Here is a 19679-nt window from a genome sequence, read left to right as displayed (position 1 = left end):
CTTAGCATCAGCATGTTAACAATGTAAGTTTGAGCATGTTATCATGTTAATGTTGAATCATTTCCTTCAACTGCTAGCATGACTATAGACCAACTACAGCAGCCATTGTTTTAAGTTTATACTTGTATGATTTATGGTCATTTTGGAGCCTCCAAAATAAAAATAAATCAAGACACTTACAGTAAATCTTCATGAAGGTGAGATTTATTGCTTTTATTATACCTGCTATTGCATGAGACTGTTAGTTAGTTTTAGCTAGGTCTACCTAATAAACTGGTCACTGAGTGTGTATCAAATGTCAGCTGGTCCTTGAATGCATCAACAAGGAAGTTTTCAAGAGAGATAGATATCACTTTATGTTCACTGTGATGTAAGTATCAAGTCTTCAAACTGCGCTGAAACCAGTGGCTCCCTGGATGGTAAGGTAAACACATTAATCAGTCTGATAGCTTATGGGTTTGCTCTGGAAAATGGGTGGCAGCAGAAGTTAATGGGCTAAAACATGCAAAAATCACCAGTATGGTCCTGTGAGCACAGCACTGAACATCTTTATATTGATAGTAGCTGCTGTTTAACTGTTAGTGTGTATCTGTGTGTATATCAAAAGTTGCAGAGGAAGATGTAATGTCTCACTCTTGTTAGTTGTCTTCTTGAATATGACTGCATTCTCCCCAGAGGTGAAGAATTTAAAGTAGGTGCAGTTGGATTCTGTGGGAAAAAAGAAAAGATCAAACAAAGAGATCAGACCCCCCCCCCCCCCACACACACACACACACACACACACACACACACAGTCCTATGTATGACTGCTGGTCTTCTGTGATGTGCCTCCTATGCATCCATGCACTGTCCTTCCAGGCATCATTCCTATTTATATCCAAGTGTCGAGCATTAGCTGGAATATCCAGAGACACACACCGCTATACACACACACACACACACACACACACACACACTGCCCAGCACTGCACATATGGTGCCGCCAGAGAGGGTGAGAGACAGCAAAACACTAAGGGTGGATGGCAGAGGGGGGAGAAGGAGTGGTAGACAGAGAGAAGGGGCAGATGGAGGACAGAAATGGAGAGGCGCAGTGAGTGAGGGCAAGAGGATGTGTAGGGTAAGCCAAAGATGGAGGGGGATGCAAGAAATATGCAAAGAAGCTCAGAGGGTGAGATAGCGGGGAAAAGGAGGAGGGAGTTGGGGGGGCAGATGGAGGGGTGGTGAGTGAAGGGGAAAGAGAGAGGGGAGCCACAGATGGAGAAGGAGGTGAACGGAGCAGGAGATGTCAAGAGGGGGAGGAAGCACAGAGGGGTTGGTTAATACTGCATTAGACATACTCTCTCCCTCAGTCCCTGTCTGTCCCTCTTCCTCGTTTCCCCCTCTCTATATTTAGACAAAAACTGTGAAGTAGTCAGATTCCACTTGGCTTCACAAGCACATAGTGATGACTTTCACCCGCTGAATATTATGTGGTCCAAGATGACCACATGCTTCTACACACACACATTTCTCTAACACACAAATATGTGTGTGCCTAAGCACGTTTGTAAACATTTTTATTAAAGCAGATTCTCCATTTATCAGCCTACTGATTTTTTTTTAACACATTATGCTATCAGAGTCAACTGATTTCGCTCTCGCTACCCCTGCTGAGGCAATAATTATTGAGCCGTCATGTTCCTCTCCAGCAGGCAGCAAAGATGGATAGCTGGTCTTGAGATGACAGGCGCAGCATCAGCGGGCTGCACTTTGCTTGGGACAGGAGCCAGAGGCATGTAAACAGGGATGTGATACAGAGAAGCAGAGATGGCAAAAACAGTTGTTTTCCTCCAAACATGGGGAGCCCACGGCCATCTGCAACAGGCGGCGTGGGCCAACAGTGTGAGAAAGATTGTCAGAAGCATACTGGCTGCATTCACACACTAACAGACCATCTTGGAAGCATAGAGATATATATCTGGTAGCGGGAAGCAGCCAGAGATGCAGGACATTTTGACAGGAAAGATGAATTAGTCCTTGAAAACTGGATATAAATCAATCCAGTGACACATCATTGAAGGTGATGTATGTGAATAGTCTTTATGTAAGCTATATATGTGATCCCATGTATCTGTGCTGGATGAGGAGATTTTCTTTGGTCTCTTCAGTGCTCTGTTGCATCTCAGCAGATTCCCTGAGACAGGGAGCGATTCCAGGAGCAGCTCCTCCTAAAGCCTGCCGTGCCGTGCCTATCTCTATCTTCCAATACCTGCCTCTCTCTCCAGCTCTTTTCAGACAGAAATAGGTCATTGTGCAGATAATCGACGCACTCTGGAGAACATAACCACGGTCAAGTTGAATAAAGTGCTTTTAGAACGGAGCTGTCACAACTCTAAACATGTATGTTCATCAACACAGTAAACCTGTGGTCTGCTCCTTTATCACCTGTCTGCACTGTGTGCTCAACAGGAGATGATTAGGTACCCAGTGAAGAGAAAGCCTTAAAATGAATAATGCTTCATTACACTGACAATGTTATGAATCACAAGGATAGTGTTGTATAATGCGAGATGTACCTGCATGCTGCGTTGTGTGGTTACAATAGAAGAGGAATTGAAAACAGCTTCACTGTGGTCCTCTGCGTGCAGCTTCACTCCACCAGATCTGTTTCCAAGTATCGTATTTCTTTAATGATTCAATTTGCACATTATCTGTAGGATGACCTAGATACATATGTATGCAGGCAGCTTCACATACACAACTATCCTCTGTCTATTCCTTTGCAAGGTTTTAGTGGATGTACATATACAGCATGCAGGGAAAAAAGACTTTAAATACAGTATATATCAAAAATTCACAAATTTGTAGATTACAATTCTTGATTGTGTTAAGGGAATTCAAATTATTTTTATTTCAACCTAAAGTGATGGCATGGTTTTGCTTGGTCCCTCATGGGTTCAGATGAAAGACCTACAGATGTAAGCATATTCCCAGAGGCAATACACCATATTAGTTATGCCTGCTCCCTCTGCTTTCACATCAGTGATGACGGCAACAAAGTTTTTTTCCTCAATGATGTCAACAATTTACAGCCCCTCAGAAACATATTTTTGACCCTTTTCTATCAATTCACTTTCACACTGATGCACGTACTGTAGCATGGAGGGAGCCTCGAGGTAGACTTGCCTGGCTGGGCAATTCAGTTTGGAGAAAAGCAGACGTAAGCAGACAGTCAGAGCAACAAAACAGACACAGTCCCTGCAGAAACCTCACCTGCTCACCTCACAGACAGTACAGAGAGCAGACAGACAGATGAACGCAAACTCACACAGACACACCGGCCAGAGGTCTCACCTCCAGGTAGTTCAGCAGGGCCACAGCTTGTCCTCTCCGGGTCTATGTCAGCCACCCATAGGGTGCGGATGCAGCCCTTCCACAGGCCGTAGTGGGCCAACTGGCAAGTCTGGTTGCCGCTGAAATTCTTTGGTTGAGCCAGCTCCACCCAAAACTCTGTCCCCACGCCCAAAACCGTCAGGGTCACACCAATGATAGACACGAAGAAGGCCAGCTTGATCTTCCCCTCCTGGCTGTCACTCATCTTGTGGATTCGCCTCTGTCCCCTTCCGCCTTTCATTCCACCCAGCCCCCCACCTTGTCCGGCCCCTGCCACCCCGATGCGACCTTCCTCATCCTGCTGTACAAAGAAGTTGGACCACATACTGTTCTCAGGGCAGGGCCGACCAGGAAGACCAGGGGATAGGACAACAGACTTAGGCTAAAGATTAGGGGAGTAAATAATAAATGAAAAGATGTAAGGAAGGAAAGTTAAGAGAGAGGAAAATGGGGAGATGCTCAGGTTGGATAGGGTGTAGCTTTGGAAGTGATAGCAGTATACTGAAAAAGAGGAGACACAGCTATCAACTATCCTATGATGGGTAAATTGAGCAAAAGCAGTCAGAATGAACAGAGGAAGCGCGCTGAACTCTGAAATTAGACAGAAAGAGATATGAATAGAGGTACAATGAAGTAGGGGGCGGATGAAGTAAGGTAATGATAAAATGGGAAGAGATGGAGGCAGGACCAGGAGAGCCAGTGTCTGTTTTCCGTCCAGTCCACTGAAATAGAGAGATGAAACAGAAAGATGAAAGAGCAGCCGGCATATGCTTCACAAGAGCAAAATCCTTTCATCACCAGCGTAATATTTAATTTCCAACAGCTTTATCAGCATCTACAGTATTCCCTCCCCTAAAAGCCATATGACGTGCTCTCAGCCAACAATAGATAAGCCATATGGCGTTTCCCTGAAAGGCAGATTTTGCTTCAGATGAAGAAACAATTGGGCTGGATGAGCTAGTGGAGTTGTTTGGTATGGGGTCAAGGTGAGAGATAACACCAGAGCGCCAGACTGGACCACCCATCTTCTATTTTCCCAGAGGAGTTGACAGCAGACCTCATCCCTGAGCAGGTAAACTATCTCTGGCTTAGACACAGATCCCCTTTGATCTGAGGGGATAATAGGTTGCCACAAATACCTCCCATCCTGCATTACGTGTACCGGCAAACACTGGGAATCTGGAGCCATGAGTGTCTTCCTCAGCAGCGTGCATGTGAGTATGTGTGTGTGTGTGTGTGTGTGTGTGTGTGTGTGTGTGTGTGTGGCATATACACTGAAGATGGGTCCTGGCTTATAAAGCTGTTTCAGTTATTCTAAACTGTGAGTGACTTTAAACAACGTGAGTGACAGGGTGCAATGGTGTCGCCACTCTGCGCAGGGTGCGTGAGAGGTGATAATTCAAGCCTGAACCCTCTGACAGAGTGGGGGCTGCAATAATTAACTCAGTCCAACAGGTCACATAGTGGAGGCAAGAGGCCTGGCCAGTTAGGAAGGCAGCACCAGCAGGCCACACACAGTTGGTAGATCACTTAATTCAGAGCTTTGTGCTGACAGCATCAGAGTTTTTATATAGGCAAGGCACCACATGAACCCACTTAGAGTAAGTATAAACACAAAGAGCAGCATGGAGCACTTAATTTAAAATGACTGTTTATGCAGATTTTTAGATTCTGGGTAATATTACCAAAATGGTCAACAGTAAGACATTTATAAACAACCAAACAAATAAATAGATAAAAAACTATGGTCACTGACATTGGACCTGGGAAAAAACTAAAATCTATCTATCTATCTATCTATCTATCTATCTATCTATCTATCTATCTATCTATCTATCTATCTATCTATCTATCTATCTATCTATCTATCTATCTACTGTAAAATCTTCATATGTGTAAAATAAAAACTTAAATAATTATGTCTTAGTTGAGACGGAAGAATTTCATCTGAAAGAGCAAACTCCATTTGCACAGGAAGGTCATGTGACACGATTTAAAGCTACAAATGGATTTTGTGGTGAGACTGTTTCGACCACTAATGGTGTCGTCAGTAACTGTGACTTTTACTACAGAGTGCTTGGAATCATTAGTGGACAACAGAAATTTGTAGAACAATAACGTGATAAGACTTCTGCCAAAAGTTGCTAAACAATAATGTTGATACTGACAGTAACTGTTGTAAAGGGATATAATCTTCTTATCTGACAAGCTAATAAAAGGCAGATCCCTGCACGTCCCTAATCAACCAAAGCTTTGGAATAGCAGCTGTGCATTACATACTCCTCCAACATTAACTGTAATAAAGAACATCAAGACTGAAGCTGCTGACAGCCAAGTTAGTGATCACAGAATTACAAACCCACATCACATTACATCCATATTAACCAGGATGATCGGAGGGGTTAGAGCATGCCAGGCTACTCTAAGGGGGGGGGGGTAACTCAGACAAATGCTTACTTTGTAATAAAGGATTACCCAAAGCAGAGTACTTGGTACTTGTACATGTTTTTGTGGTTTATGATGAATCAAAAACTGTGGTGCAATGTTTTCAGCTCTGTAGCAGCTGAGCAGAGGGTAAGCTTGTACACACGGGCACATTTTATGTTGTGAAAATAAGGAACTCTCTCTATCATCTCACCAACAACAGCCCCCGCCACCTGTGTAACACGTGGGCATAGGAAAGCAACAACTTGCTAATGCACTGAAAAGAAGAATAAGTCTGACCTGTTTGGTGTGTGTTGCTCAGTTCAGGAGGAAGAGACGCTTGAAACTTAATAGAGGGGGAGAGTGGTGATGGGAGAGTTAGTGACAGAGAGAGAGAGGGAAAAGGGGGTGGGAAGGAGGTACGTAAGAGTTATGGAAAGTGAGTGTAACAGGGGAGGGGGCTGCAGCCTGGTTGGTTAACACTGTTGATGATTAAATGCGTGTCTGTGTTGTCTGTGTGTGTGTTTGTGTTTGTGTGTGTCCCTCACACCCGCCCCTGCAACTCATGTTCAGTCTCAACAGCAGAACCCTGTTCATGCCATGTACATGTTTGAAATCTTAAATCAGTGAGCCAAGGTGCTGCAGGGGGGTCCGCTCACATGACGACAGGCCTGCCAGCATGATTAAAAACATGTCTGTATCTGTGACAGCCTTGCTGTTTGTGTATGTGTTTGTGTCTATTTTAGAAAGCCACCTGTTAATGACATTAAGTGAGGCTGAAGGAGGAGCCTGTGTTCATATGAGAGGGGCCAGGACAGCGTTTTACAGCAACACAATACACTGTGAGGAAAGTGAAAATCTGACATAGAGACAGAGACCGAAAGTGAAACGGGGAGGCGGAAAGAGCAGCAGACAGGGACACATGTGGAGAAAGGAAAACAAAGATGGGGATAGAAGATGAAAGGAGTAAAAAGGTAATGTGGAGGTAGATGCAGAAATGGACTACACAGGCTGAAAATGAAGCGGTTCAGAGAGAAAATGAAAATGTGCAGCCCCATTTCATTCCTCACTGAACAAGGTCCAGAGAGACTCAAGACTCAGCCTGGTCTTGTGGAAAGCTTTTCTCGTGGCCCAGCCCAGCTTGGCTCTTCCACAGTTTAGGTTACATACGTGGCACAGCGAGAGAGAGGCCAACCCCAGCAGCCAGCTACGCTCAGGGGAGGAGGGGGTGGGATACAAACTGAGAGTGAGTCGAGGACGGAGAGACAGAACAGGAGAGAATCAGACAAAAGGGACAAAACAGGCTGCAGGCTGTGACAGGAAAATAAACACCTACAATGTCCAAAACAGTCGAGCCCTGTTCCCTTTCTTCTTTTTTTGGAGAGATTGCAGTGAAGTCACGGTGCTGAATTTGGTGCAGTTTGCAGATGGACTTTCTCACAGAGGAAGAAGCAATGTTGGTCACATGACAGCCGTGATTAACAGATTCATCTGGGGGACAGCTATCTTTTCTTAATGCACATATGTGTGTCTACTCATTAAACTGACTTTGCCTCTAATTATGCAGCAGATCTCTGCTCCTCCATCATGTGAGATTGATAGAAAGTGTCCGCACACAGTCTGAGGCCATCAATAATCTACAGTATGCTGATGTGAACAATCTTGTCTCCACATCACTCAAGTGCCCCTGTCAGCAGTACTGATTTATGCTTGAACACGCTGAACTGCACACATGTATGCAGCCATGCGCATACTGGCCATACTTGTGCACATCACAGCTGTATCGTTTCCTTACTATGATGCTGCTAAGTAATGTTGACTGAGAATATGAGTAAGTTAAAGGATAAGTCTAGTTGTTTCTTATATTATGCTTATTGTTTTACAAATCCCATGGAAGGACCAACAATTAACCTATAGATCCTATAGTTACATGTATTGACTGTGGAGCTAAAGAAGAATACACTGTAGCGATTCCTCTGGGTGGAAGTTCTCCATCGTCAACCAGAAACTATTAAAAACACACCAATGAGCCACACTGGACAACATGGGCACAGTGGTTTATTTTCACTTGACCCCAATTGCTCCATTCTGCCGCTGTAAATACTAGTTAGCGTGGCTTTTTCCCACACTTTGAATGATGTTTGAATGATGTTACTTTGAATGAGGTTTTTTTATTTTTTTATCTTAGCTATGTAACATAAAATATTTCACATATGGCCAGTATTTAAAGATTTAAGTCTTCAATTAAAAGGGGTTTGGGTCGAGAGCCACAGACAAACAGAAGGTACTGAGAGGAGGACTAACATCATTGTTGGTTTGGTTTTTTCATTGGATTTGTTGATAATAACAAAAACATAAAATATCTCCATTCTTTAATAGTGTCAGACAAACAGGAAATGAGAAAGTATATACAGGTATACACACTATGCACAGGTCTCCATGTTTGAGCGCTGTTCTTCATTGCAGGTGCAGTTTGTCTGTGTTTGACATCACTACTCCCATATGCTCAATGTACACCGGGACATGTACACACTGTACTGCATCCATCCGACAATGTTGCGCTCTCCCACTGCTGCAGTGTTGTATCTTTCTGAATGAAGATCAATGGGGAGGCACTGCCCAGAATGACAATGACGATCACCAGAGTCTTACATTCACCACTAGAGGGAGATGAGGTATTTACAGTCTTCACTGCAGCATTGGGCCGCGGAGGCCTGCTAATGACATTCAATAGGTCTCATGTTAAGCAGCCTTAATGTCCTGATCTATAAGGGAGGCAGGGTCAGTTTTTCATGTTTCCTCTGGTGGATGTGGCTTCAGCTGCCTGGGAGAGCTGCTGCTGTTTTATCTGTACCCTCGGGGAACGACAGAGCAGAGAGTGCTGCATGAGTGGCCCTACTGCTGGGTTTTGTGCAGTGGGGTGCAGCGATGCAGATGGAGATGGGCAGTATAGAGCTGACACAGGACATTGTTTCATGTCAGAGATTTGTTGTTTTCTTGTAACTGTTTTACAGGAAGTCCCTGTTGAATAGGTCCCAGGTGGTTCCAGCCTTTATGGCATTTATTGATGCTGAGCAAGACATATGTACTCATGGGGACTAAGTGAAATATGAAAGACACAGACAACATACCTTCACTTGATTTCTGTGTGGATTTTAACACAGGCAGCATAGATGCTGCTGCAACCAAGAGAAAGAAACACTTCCCAAGCAATTCATAATTAGATAAATTCGCCTGCTAAATAATGTAAACATGAGCTTTGTTCAATTGCACAAGTTAGAATGAAGCACATGATAAATATATATTGAAATGTAATGTGCAGGGCTTGGAAAAAGACCAAAGGGTTCTACTAATTACCTTAAAACCAAATCCACAGTTATGATATGAATAAAAGAAATATAAAAAAGACACAAGTCTTTTTTTAAATATGCTCAGTCTGATTTTGGCACACATTTACCCAAATGAGAGAGTTCAATAAGTTTGGACTCCTGTATCTGACTGAGAATGTTCTTTTGCTTGTCAGATGATTGGGAAGGTAAAGATTAGACGGCCGTCTGGTTGAGTGGGAGGAAATCTGTGCCTCAGTCTTAAAATTAAACCTGAAAAGATTTCCCTCTTTGAACTGTATAACTGAAAGTACATATTTGTGTGTCATTAATATCATAGACTGTGAGTTGACTTTCCAGATATAAAGGAGCCACTGGGACGCCTAGAAGAAAATATTCTGTTGTGAAAAAGGTGTTCTTCATACTGTGTTGCAGAGTATTTTTGTGACTGTAAAATAGCTCCATCGTTTGGACGTTATCATTAACTACAGGACTTGATAAATTATGCCATTGACTGAATGAAAATGCCTGGACATGGCTCCAGTCTACTCTATCTCTATAATTAACTGTGAATGTCATCACTTGCTGGTTGAATAAATCTGTGCTGCGCTCTGGTGGTTGTGAATACAAAAAGGAAGCCAAGGAAAAAAATAGACATCATGTAAATTCAGTTTTTAATCAACATTTGAAAACAAATTGGACAAATGAAAGACTGTTTCTGCTTTTATAAACTAGATGTGGTTTTTAGGTTTTAAATCATTTAAGAAATCACATTTTTTTCAGAGAAAAAAAAAAGAAATTAAATGACAGTGACACTGAAAAAAGCAGATTTTCAGAAAGTAAGGAGTAACATTTCAAAAGTGTTATCACTGACACAACCTCTCTTCATCGCTGTCTTAAGCAACCCAAAGTATCAAATGAAAGCAGAGTCTCAAGCCCATACAGAGTGAACATGTGGTCCTCAGAGAAACAAGGGCAGAAGATGAGGGAGATTAGAGAAAAGCAGATTTTAAGTTCACGCGGACAGTTTCGAACATCCCGACAGCTACCCCTTAGATTTAGTGAATATCCCCACAGGCTAACAGTAAAATAATAAAATCATAACATCTGAACAGGAAAATGTGAAATTTGTTGAAATTTAGTCAGGTGCATGATAGGAATTCTTTTGTCTGCGGGCTTCCATTTAATTTTCTGAAAAAAGCCACTGCAGTGTTCGGTTTACTTTAACTCTTAAATTAATTAAAGCCATTGCCTCTTAATTTATGTTTTTTGTTTTTTTTAAAAACAAGTCAGGCTGGGAGTAGTTGTGTTGTTGCGTAGTTTTGGTTTCACTCTGTAGCACAACATGAGTCGTGGGTATCAGTAACATGTTTATTTGGTCTTGTCAAAGAGATGAGATGTCGCACAAAAAAACCCACACGTATCCAACACATCTTGCATCCCAAATCTGCAGGGAAACAAGGAAGAATGAGAACTGGTAATGCAAGGCTTAAGCACGAGATAGTGACATTTATGAACATAGAGACATCATTGAGAGAGGGGCAAGCCAAATTTTTTTCCTCAGCAAATTGACGTGTAATAACATTAAGGCTTTTTGGTAAGGAAGAGATAAATCCCCATTAGTAACCAATCTCTTTGCTTCTCCTAGTCTTTCTTTGTTTATTTCCTCTTGAATTAAATCAGGACTGAACTGCCGAGACAAAACAATCTCACCTGTTAAAAAGCTGTGCACAAAAGATGGGCGTGAAAAAGTTACAGTAAATAAAAAAAAAAAAAAAAAAAGAGAAAAAAAGAAAAACAATTGAATAGGTATAATTGAAAATGTTCTTTTCTGCAGTTCATGTTATTCTATAGCCTGAATACAAGGCGATATTACAGCTCAAATCAGAGAAGCTACACACAGTATCGGAACAATTACAGTTGACATTCAGATAGAGTCCAATCAGACAACAGATTCTCTAACAATCGTCCTGAGGGGGGCAGTAGTCTGGTGAAAATGAAGGAACATGAGGAAATGTCCAAACAGAAAAAAAAATCCAATAATGAAGAGTCTCCCCTTGGCTTTCTCATGATGATGGCAAAACTGAAGAGGATGTTACAGCTACCATATATCTACATTAAATTGTCAAACAAATTGCCCTCATCTTCCTCTCCATCTCCCCCACATCTCCCTTTCACAAATAAACACTCCTGTTTTCTCCATCCAATCACAATAGTCCAGTTAGTTCCCTACTGCAACTCCTTCCTAATGTACTTAAAACAGGCTACCTCCATTTAAATACAAACCTTAAAGTGTGGCACCCCCCTCCCACCCAAAATGACATCCCTGTCTCACAAAGTATAAAAATTGTTGACCCCACCCTGGACCTATTATTACACACATTTCTCAAAAATCTTTGACACCCCACCCACCCACCCAGCTACACCCTTACCACCCAAACCTAGCCCCCTCTCTTACGGACTGAATACAAACCCTCCCCAGTCTTTTCCTGTCCTAATTCCAAATATCCATTTTAACTGCTGGAGATTTCATGTAGATCTCAAACGAAAAATTGGAAGTCACCAAAGCCATTCGTCAAATGCTTAATATTCTCAGATCTACCTGAAATGTAACTCTACCAAATCAATCGGGGGGCTGATTTGGAAATAGGCAGTACACATCCCCTCCCTCCCTCCCCCCCTCCCTCCCTCCCCCTTCCCACCCTCCCTCCCCTCTTCTCTTCATGCCTCCTCTACCAGAAGTCCCGGCGGTGATAAGCGTCTGGGTCGCAGTATTTGGTCACCACCACCCTGTTGGCAAACTTCCTTCCTGTCAGCCCCTGCATGGCCTTCTGGGAGTCAAAAACTGATGTGAACTCCACAAAGATCTACAGAGTGGTTAAAAAAAAAAAAGAAGAGGTTATAACCATATTAGAATAATGTTTTGACATATCAGAATATTGTTTATCATATCATTTACATTTAGACAGATCAAATTTTTCATAACTGAATCCGATATGCTATACCTTGCCAGTCCCAGGAACTTCCAGGCCGTCCACGGGTCGAGGTATCTCAATGCTCTTGACCTGGCCGTACTTGCTGCACTCGTCCCTGACGTCCTCCACAATCTCTTCATACTCCTCATCATCCAGCAGCTCCTCGGGGGCCACCATGTTCATCAGACACAGCACCTCAGTGGGCAGGCCTCCCATCTGAGTCACAGAGCTGTTCAGACCTGGCACCTGCAGCGTCACCGGGGTCTGGTTCATGCTTGTCTGAAAAGACAGTTTGCTTTAAGTATTATGACCAACAGGAGATCTACAATGTCAATCAGTGTAGACCACAGTAGCCAAAACAGATGTTAAAAAGAAGACGTCATGTTTATCATTTTCATACACTGAAGTAGTGCTAGACTACAAATACACTACAAAACATTTTCTCACTTACTTCTACATGCTGTTTTTTTTTTTTAACCTAGTGGAACTACAACCTTGTTTTTTTGTAATTTAGCTGAACAAAACATTTAAAAAAACGTTTTTTAATAACTGATTTTATATTGAGCTCTTGGCCGCTTTAATTTCTGGATATAATTAGTTATTTAGTGTGTATTCTTGTTGGTTCAGATATAATGTACCATATCTGTGTGAATCAGAAAACACATATATGGAAGCTATAAATAACGTTAAGCTTACACGGTAAAGAGAGCACATAGCAGGCTTTCTGTAAAGACAGAAAAACAATTAAAGTTTTTCCCTATTATTACTTATTAAACTAAGGTGAACAAGAGATTTACTGCATTATGGAAATCACCAAGACTACAAAAATAGTGTGTGGCCCCATTTGGCCCTTGTTGCTTACTTAAAGTGAGTGGATACAAATTTAAATGTCCATCAGACTGGCGGGTATAAAATCGAATGGATTTTAGTGTAGTGCTGTGCATACTGCTCAGGCCATGGAACCACACACAACTCTGGCACAGACTGTTTACATAATAGTCAATACCTGATGTGTTTGTCAAATCTTTTCTTGCACTAAAATGTACAATTAACCACCTTACTTCAGAGTTGTACACTTGTTATCAGTGTGTTTGAAGACTAGAATAGAAATTGCTACAGTAGATCTGATCAGCAGTTCATCTTTATCCATTTCAGGAAATCTAAAAGAGCATCTAGCCTCCCACGACCCTGCTGTCATTTGTCCAGCCCCTGGATACTCACCAGAGTGGCGTTCTTGGATCCCACACTGGCTCTTTGCACCAGGAGCTTCTTGTCTCCGAGCTGCATGCCGTTCAGCCCAGCAATAGCCTGTAATGATATCAAGGTTTTAAATAATACTCTCAAAATGTATTTAAGCTGTGGAAGTTTGACAATTTTGTGAAATAAGGTCATAATCTCCCCCTTCTGTTCCTGAATTGCATTGAATAATGGTCAGAACTGTTTTTGCAGAACATTATGTTGCCAAAGTGAAGTTGACCTTTGACCTTGTCAATATAAAATGGCATCACTTCATTATTTTATCCATTTGTGTTAAATTTCATAATAATTAGCATATGAATTCTTGAATTATGGCCAAAAACATGTTTTGTGAGGTCACAGTGACCTTGACCTTTGATCACCAAAATCTAATCGGTTCATCCTTGAGTCCAAGTAAATGTTTGTGCCAAATTTGAAGAAATTCCCTCAAGGCGTTACTGAGATATCATATTCATGTGAATTGGAAAGACAGACGGACGGACAACTCCATAACATAATGCCCCCAGCTTGGCTGTCAGCGGCAGGGAGGCATAAAAATATCCTGTTGACATGTTTTTTCGGTTGCACTGCTTACCTGGTCATTAAGGTTGACATCAACATATTCACAGAAGGCATATCCTTTAGATAAGCCTGTGGCACTGTCCTTCACCAGGTTGAAGGCCTTCAGGGGGCCAAATGACGTCAACAGCTCCTTCACCTGAGATACAGGATACGGAAAAGTCACTGAAAGTTCTTTGGTTTCCAAAAACTTCCACTAACTCAAAACATTCCCATCATGTGAATAACACAGCTCAAAGTGTAGTATTAACACAACTTTATGACTGCAAGATTTAAAGACCTTTCTATCTTATCATGTCCCTTTTAATGTTTTACTGTCACTTTTCCTAAATAGTGCACGTGTGGATAAATACTGACCTGGTCGTCATTCAGGTAGTTGGGCAAGCCGCCAATGAAGAGCTTGTGAGCTGAGTCGGGCACCACTGTGGACACCACACCTACATGAGACACAAGGACAACAGGCAGAAACGTAAGCAGAGAAGAACAGAGAGCAAGCTCCTGTAGAGAATGAATTACTGATTACTTATGAATTATGCAACAAGTACTTAGGGTTAAAAACCATTAATTGTCTGTGTACCAGGCACATATACACTGGGGTTCTCGCTCATGCCCGGCAGGGGCTGGTAATCATGGGGACGGCGAATCTTGAGACTCTGGCCTTGAAAGATGATGCCATCAAAGGCCATGGCCTGTGTTGTTTCATCCACTGAACGGAACTACACAGAAAAAAATATATATAGGTGATTAATTTCAAAACTGTTCTTTGAAACAGAGATCGATACACCTAGGGAGAACAAATGACAGGTTTATGAGGGGATTCTCTAACCTCAAGGAAGGCAAAATTCTTATCCTGGTTGATCTGTACTGCAAGGACAGGGTTTCCAGGGGCCTGAGTAAGACCACCCAAACGCATCTGGGCATTGAAGAAGTCCATCATGGACTCCTACAGAGAAGAGACAGAGGAAATTAAGAAAATAATTTTAATTAATGGTGAAATTATATATAAAAAAATTTAAAAAAACAAAACAAACAATGATGAAAGACACACAAGGTACTGTGATGTCTTCATAACCTTAGATTCAAAAGCCAAAACACTGTCTTATTTCTCACCTCTGTGATACCAAAGGGGATATTGCCCACGTAGAGCCTGCGGGCCTGCCGGGTCATCTGGCTGCCCACTACAGGTACAGGGGTGGGAGTGACAGCCAGGCCATCCGGAGTCATGGTCGGCAGGAGGGCTGTGGCTGGGATCTGGCCTGCAGCTGGAGAGCAAAGCCAAAGACAGGAAACATTCAACAATGTAATTGTATGTACATATTTTACACTAACCGTGTACTTCAGTAGGGTAGGCTGCAGTACAAGACAGGAAGCATATTAAAAATGGATCAAATAAGCAAAAGACATGGGATTTTTTACCTTGCATGGCTTTGTATTGCATGGGAGTGATGTGCTCAAAACCAGGTGGAGGGACATCCCAGTACTTCTTCACCTTCTTCTTCTTCTCACGGTGTGGAGAGCGGCTGTTGGAGGAAGATAAGGACAGGTAAAATGAAAAAAAGTAGAATGATCAATGCAAAAACAGATATCTGTCATTAGCTCAGCAGTAAAATACTAGATTTGATGATGGCTCATGTCTTCAAAAATATATACTGCAAAATCTAGCAACTTTTGTGGGGACTTGCATCAATCAAAACATTGTAAAGGTGATGGTAGAGGGAAAAAAAGGGATAGAAAACCCAATCCAGGTAGATATCTACACAATGAGTCAATAGCACTTAGAATCAGAGGAAGACCATTAATTTGCAGTTGTTGCAATAATGCACAAACCAGCTTTGTGTTAGTTTGCTGTATTACCTTCCAGCATTGTCCTGGGGGTAGCTGGATGGTGAGCTGAAATGACATTGGAAGGGTTTCACATTTCTCTCAAATCATGACATTCACCAACATTTCCACTTCAAAAAAATAGAATCCAAATTTCTACGACCCTCACCAAATCGAAAAGCTACCAGGAGCCTTGGCAATCCTTGTTTTTCTCAAAGCGCAAAGTCCTTTCAAGTTCAGATGACAACCCAGCACATTCAGTGAGACTCACTGCTGACATGCAATACTATTAGACCATTTGAGAACAACTAATGATGCAATGAAAGCAGAAATGACAATTTCACAAACACTCAGCAGCTGCAAAAAAAAAAAGGGGGGGGGGGGGTAGAATTTTACATCTTTTGGCCAAGGACTCACACTGGGTGACCCACGGGAACTTTTTTAAATTAGCACTGAGAGACAAGGAGCAACAGTATTCACATTCATTCACAGCCAACAAGCAGCAGAGTTTTGACAAGCTTCACAACATTATGTATTGGAAATAATGTACTGAAGCAGTCGTTAAAGGGATGTGTGGCTTCGACTGTTGAAAGTCAATCTTGTATAAATTGAATCCATAGATTTCACCATCAACACCTATTGTATTGATAAGCACATGTTTCAAAAGCTATCCAACATTTCTAATCATATCCACAAAGACCCACAGGTGTTACATGTCCAAAAGTGAGCACCTTTCCCTGACAGTCAGGCTTGTCAGGGAGTTGGTAGGCACTTTCTCACAGCACAACCCTTAAAGAGATTATATCTAACAATGGAGCTCAGGCTCATCATGAGACAATCACAGACATACTGTATGGCTGCATGTGTCACATCTGACGTTGTGCGACACAAGAATGAAAATGTAAAGAATCTTAAATGACAAACCAATTCTTCTCGAAGGGGTGCTATTATACAATGCAGCTCGGGCTGCATAATTCTCTTTGAACCCAACCTGAGTCCAAGGGAGTAGTAACCGAGCCCAACTCGAACCCGACAGGGATTCTGTTTTTATGTCTGAACCCAGCCCAAACCTGGCGCAGATAGTGTGAGCTAAAGCACTGAGTTTGTGTTTGTGTTGTCATGCAGTTGTTACCATGGTCACAGCTTGCCTATTTACCCTGATGACACATGCATGGCCACTTTAAAATGACCAACATGACTGAACCAGGCACCGAAACATAATTTCAAAATTTTTGGATATGTATCCACCCCCTATTCTATTAATACCAATCAGTGGGATTTGTAATTCTACGATGGGTCTGAAATTCTTCATAAAACCATTAAGTATTAATATTCTCTGTTAAACTATCAAGGATGTTCAAAAAGTTGCAGCAGCTGTCAATGTGTGTATTCAAAACTATGTCCCAATGCTATGCTTGAGGCGTGATTAGTACAATGTCATTAGCACAAGTGACAGAGGGCTTGGGGGCAGAAAACATAAATAACATTATCTAAATTAGGCTATATCAAAGTCAAACTGCTAGTGAAATAATATTCAAGGGAATAATATTTCATTAGCTAAGGGGCAGTCAGTTTTCAGTGGCTATATTCTAGGAGCCCAACTAGCTCACCTAAAGGCATTCAAAATATGTCAATGTGATCAATAGATAGACTTTAGAGTCACAATTTTTTAACTTCATGCAGACAGCTCTCAAGTTTTGTGAAATTGCTCTATTGCCCAAAATGAACAGATGATGGCAGTTGCCTTAGAAGTAGAGTGCTTAAGTTTGTCTTTTTCTTTTTTTTAATCAATGCTAATGGATTTCAATGTCATTTCCTGTGTGCATTTTCTTGAGTTTGGAATTTGCAGCCACCTACAGTACAGTAGGCGAACAGTTAGATGCCAAGATCAAGTCGAGGGTGTAGCGAAGACATGCTGGTGTGGCAAAAAGCATGTATGCGTGCACACTCAGAGCAACACCAAACTCCAACAATGTGTTCATACTCGTGTATATCTCTGTGGCCCATGGTTGCTCTGAGTCATATAATGCACTGCTAAACAGCCTCGGAACCAAAAAAAAATAGCGTTCATAAATTAATGTGGTCAAAACCATTCTTATCAGTCTCTTTTGCTTGAGTGAAACACTTCCTATTAACCCAGTGGTAATGACATGAACTGCAAGGCCAGTAGAGAGGGATACATGATGATGTGACATAGGAATTTTCAAAGGTTGCTGGTCCGGGTGCAGTTGTACAAAGGTACTAACCTGCGTCTGTGCCTGCGCTCCTTACTGTCCCCACGGCGGTCCCTGCTGCGTCTATCCCTGTCTCTGCTCCTCCTTTTCCTCTCTCTGCTACGGCTGCGGGAGGAGGACCGACGGTGGTGGCGGTTCTCTTTGTCCCGTTCAGCTGCAGGAAAAGTGTTAAATGACATTACAAAATGGTATACACATTGGTATAAAATGACACACACAACTTGCTAATTGAACAATAAAAAAAACTTAAGGGATATGCATTAGTGAAATATCCTCATAGCTTTAGCTCAAAAGATTAATGACCTTGGATGGAAATTTGAAAGGAAATGAGCAACTGTCCAACATACTTTACAGCACATGGTAATACTAAAGCTAGTATATGGTAGCAATACATTAACAAGCCCACAGCATTTGACCTTACCAATCAATGCAATGTGACCATACAGATTAATATAGAGAACTAGAGACAAAACACAACTAGTGCATGTAGTTTGAAATATTGGTTCAAAATATCACAACGTGTAATTTAACCATCTCCAACACGAAGTGCAAAGTATTGCGTGTAAACGCAAATCTAGGTTAAAGAGAGATTAATGTGAGATAAGGGTAATAGCCATGGTTGGTGGCGTTACCGGCTTCTAGTGTCAGAAAGCTGGAGACAATAGTAAATAACACTGGAAATGTTCACTGGACCCAACAGCTGCAAAGAATGAATGCTAGCTGCCTCAACTATTCAGTCAGCTGGTACTGGCAGAAGCTCTACCATGTTATAGACTGCCCCTGCCTTCAGGAAACAATGTGAGTTACCTTTACGTAGTTAAATAACGTAAAGGCATTCAGATACAAAAAATGCATTATATTACAGCTTTTACATCCACCGTTACAGCTTTAAAAGCCAGATTGCATATCAAAAGGTTCAATGCTGAGGGCTAATTATCGTGCTTACAATGATCCAGTAAATAGACATATCCATGTCTCGCTAAACCGATAGCGGCGATTGCAATCATAAGCACAACTTCACATTTCCAATTGCTGGCGTGCAAGTGGTCGGCATACCTTGTTTGTTTTCAGAGAGCTGTCTTTCGAATTCGTCGAAGTCCGACATCTCTGTGAGCTAAAGGCTGCTGCGCTTTCAGTGACTGCGTTGTTCAGTTGGCGGTGGCTAGCTTAAGCTAGCAACAAAGTGAACAACACTTTTAAAAACAAGCGCCTCGCTGATGCAGCTCAAGTAAGTTAGCTTCAACTAGCAGCCTACTTAAAAACGGAATTATCGAAAACTGTTAACCAGCACTCACATTCGCGGCGTGGTATTATATTATAACGTAACTGGCGGAATCATTGAGAAAGAAAACGTGTTCGCATGGGTTAGCCTGCTAACGTTAGCTAACTAGGTTGTAGCAAAGTCCAGAAGAACAGGCCTGCTGGTGTGGAGCCTCGTTAGCCAGCTAGCGAGTACGAAAACCGAATGAATGAGAGTCTTTTCCAAGCCAAATGCAAATCCCAGGGGATCACTGGCCCACACGGCGCAGTCGTTTGACTTTATAAGCCAAATATATTCGCTTTCAAATGTTTCAAGACTGACGAAAACAATAAAGATTTCAGTATGCCCGCTTTTTTGCTCCGTCTCCCCGGTACCCCGTGACACCGGAAGTTGATGAATGACACGTTTCCGGTGAGTAGAAAAGCTTCATAGCCGAGGAGAAGGAAAAGAT

General features: G+C 42.1%; 2 protein-coding genes across 5 annotated transcripts in view; both read right to left on the bottom strand.

The window, feature by feature from the left end:
* Positions 1 to 6182, bottom strand: part of cacng6b (calcium channel, voltage-dependent, gamma subunit 6b) — a 37003-nt gene extending 30821 nt beyond the window's left edge. Inside the window, exons 1-3 of the mRNA XM_056380332.1 lie at positions 6097 to 6182; positions 3334 to 4094; positions 634 to 708 (exon numbers count right to left, since the gene is read on the bottom strand). Coding sequence (XP_056236307.1) covers positions 634 to 708; positions 3334 to 3697 — 439 coding nt within the window. The 5' untranslated portion in view covers positions 3698 to 4094; positions 6097 to 6182. The remainder of the gene's footprint in view (positions 1 to 633; positions 709 to 3333; positions 4095 to 6096) is intronic.
* Positions 6183 to 9779: 3597 nt separating this feature from the next.
* Positions 9780 to 19628, bottom strand: u2af2a (U2 small nuclear RNA auxiliary factor 2a). Of its 4 annotated transcripts, none has more exons than XM_056380282.1 (12): positions 19024 to 19628; positions 17980 to 18121; positions 15767 to 15802; positions 15329 to 15432; positions 15023 to 15174; positions 14739 to 14855; positions 14472 to 14628; positions 14270 to 14349; positions 13929 to 14051; positions 13319 to 13405; positions 12128 to 12376; positions 9780 to 11989 (listed from the first exon to the last, which is right to left on the bottom strand). In XM_056380282.1, the coding sequence occupies exons 1-12, from the start codon at positions 19070 to 19072 to the stop codon at positions 11855 to 11857; spliced, it is 1431 nt and encodes a 476-aa protein (XP_056236257.1). In that variant the 5' UTR covers positions 19073 to 19628; the 3' UTR covers positions 9780 to 11854. The 4 variants fall into 4 exon arrangements, with proteins under 4 accessions (XP_056236257.1, XP_056236258.1, XP_056236259.1 ...); XM_056380283.1 differs by having other exon boundaries at positions 14490 to 14628; positions 19024 to 19627; XM_056380284.1 differs by lacking the exon at positions 15767 to 15802.
* Positions 19629 to 19679: the final 51 nt, after the last annotated feature.

The sequence above is a fragment of the Seriola aureovittata genome, chromosome 7, assembly GCF_021018895.1.
Source record: "Seriola aureovittata isolate HTS-2021-v1 ecotype China chromosome 7, ASM2101889v1, whole genome shotgun sequence".
NCBI lineage: Eukaryota > Metazoa > Chordata > Actinopteri > Carangiformes > Carangidae > Seriola > Seriola aureovittata.
This window is presented reverse-complemented; position numbering and strand designations above follow the sequence as displayed.

Excerpts from the sequence above, each read along its gene's own strand:
- u2af2a (XM_056380282.1), bottom strand. The coding sequence starts at position 19,072 with ATGTCGGACTTCGACGAATTCGAAAGACAGCTCTCTGAAAACAAACAA. Across the intron at positions 14,052-14,269 it reads ACTACCTGAATGACGACCAG|GTGAAGGAGCTGTTGACGTC; the intron begins GTCAGTATTTAT and ends CCTGTATCTCAG. Across the intron at positions 11,990-12,127 it reads AAGTTCCTGGGACTGGCAAG|ATCTTTGTGGAGTTCACATC; the intron begins GTATAGCATATC and ends ACCACTCTGTAG.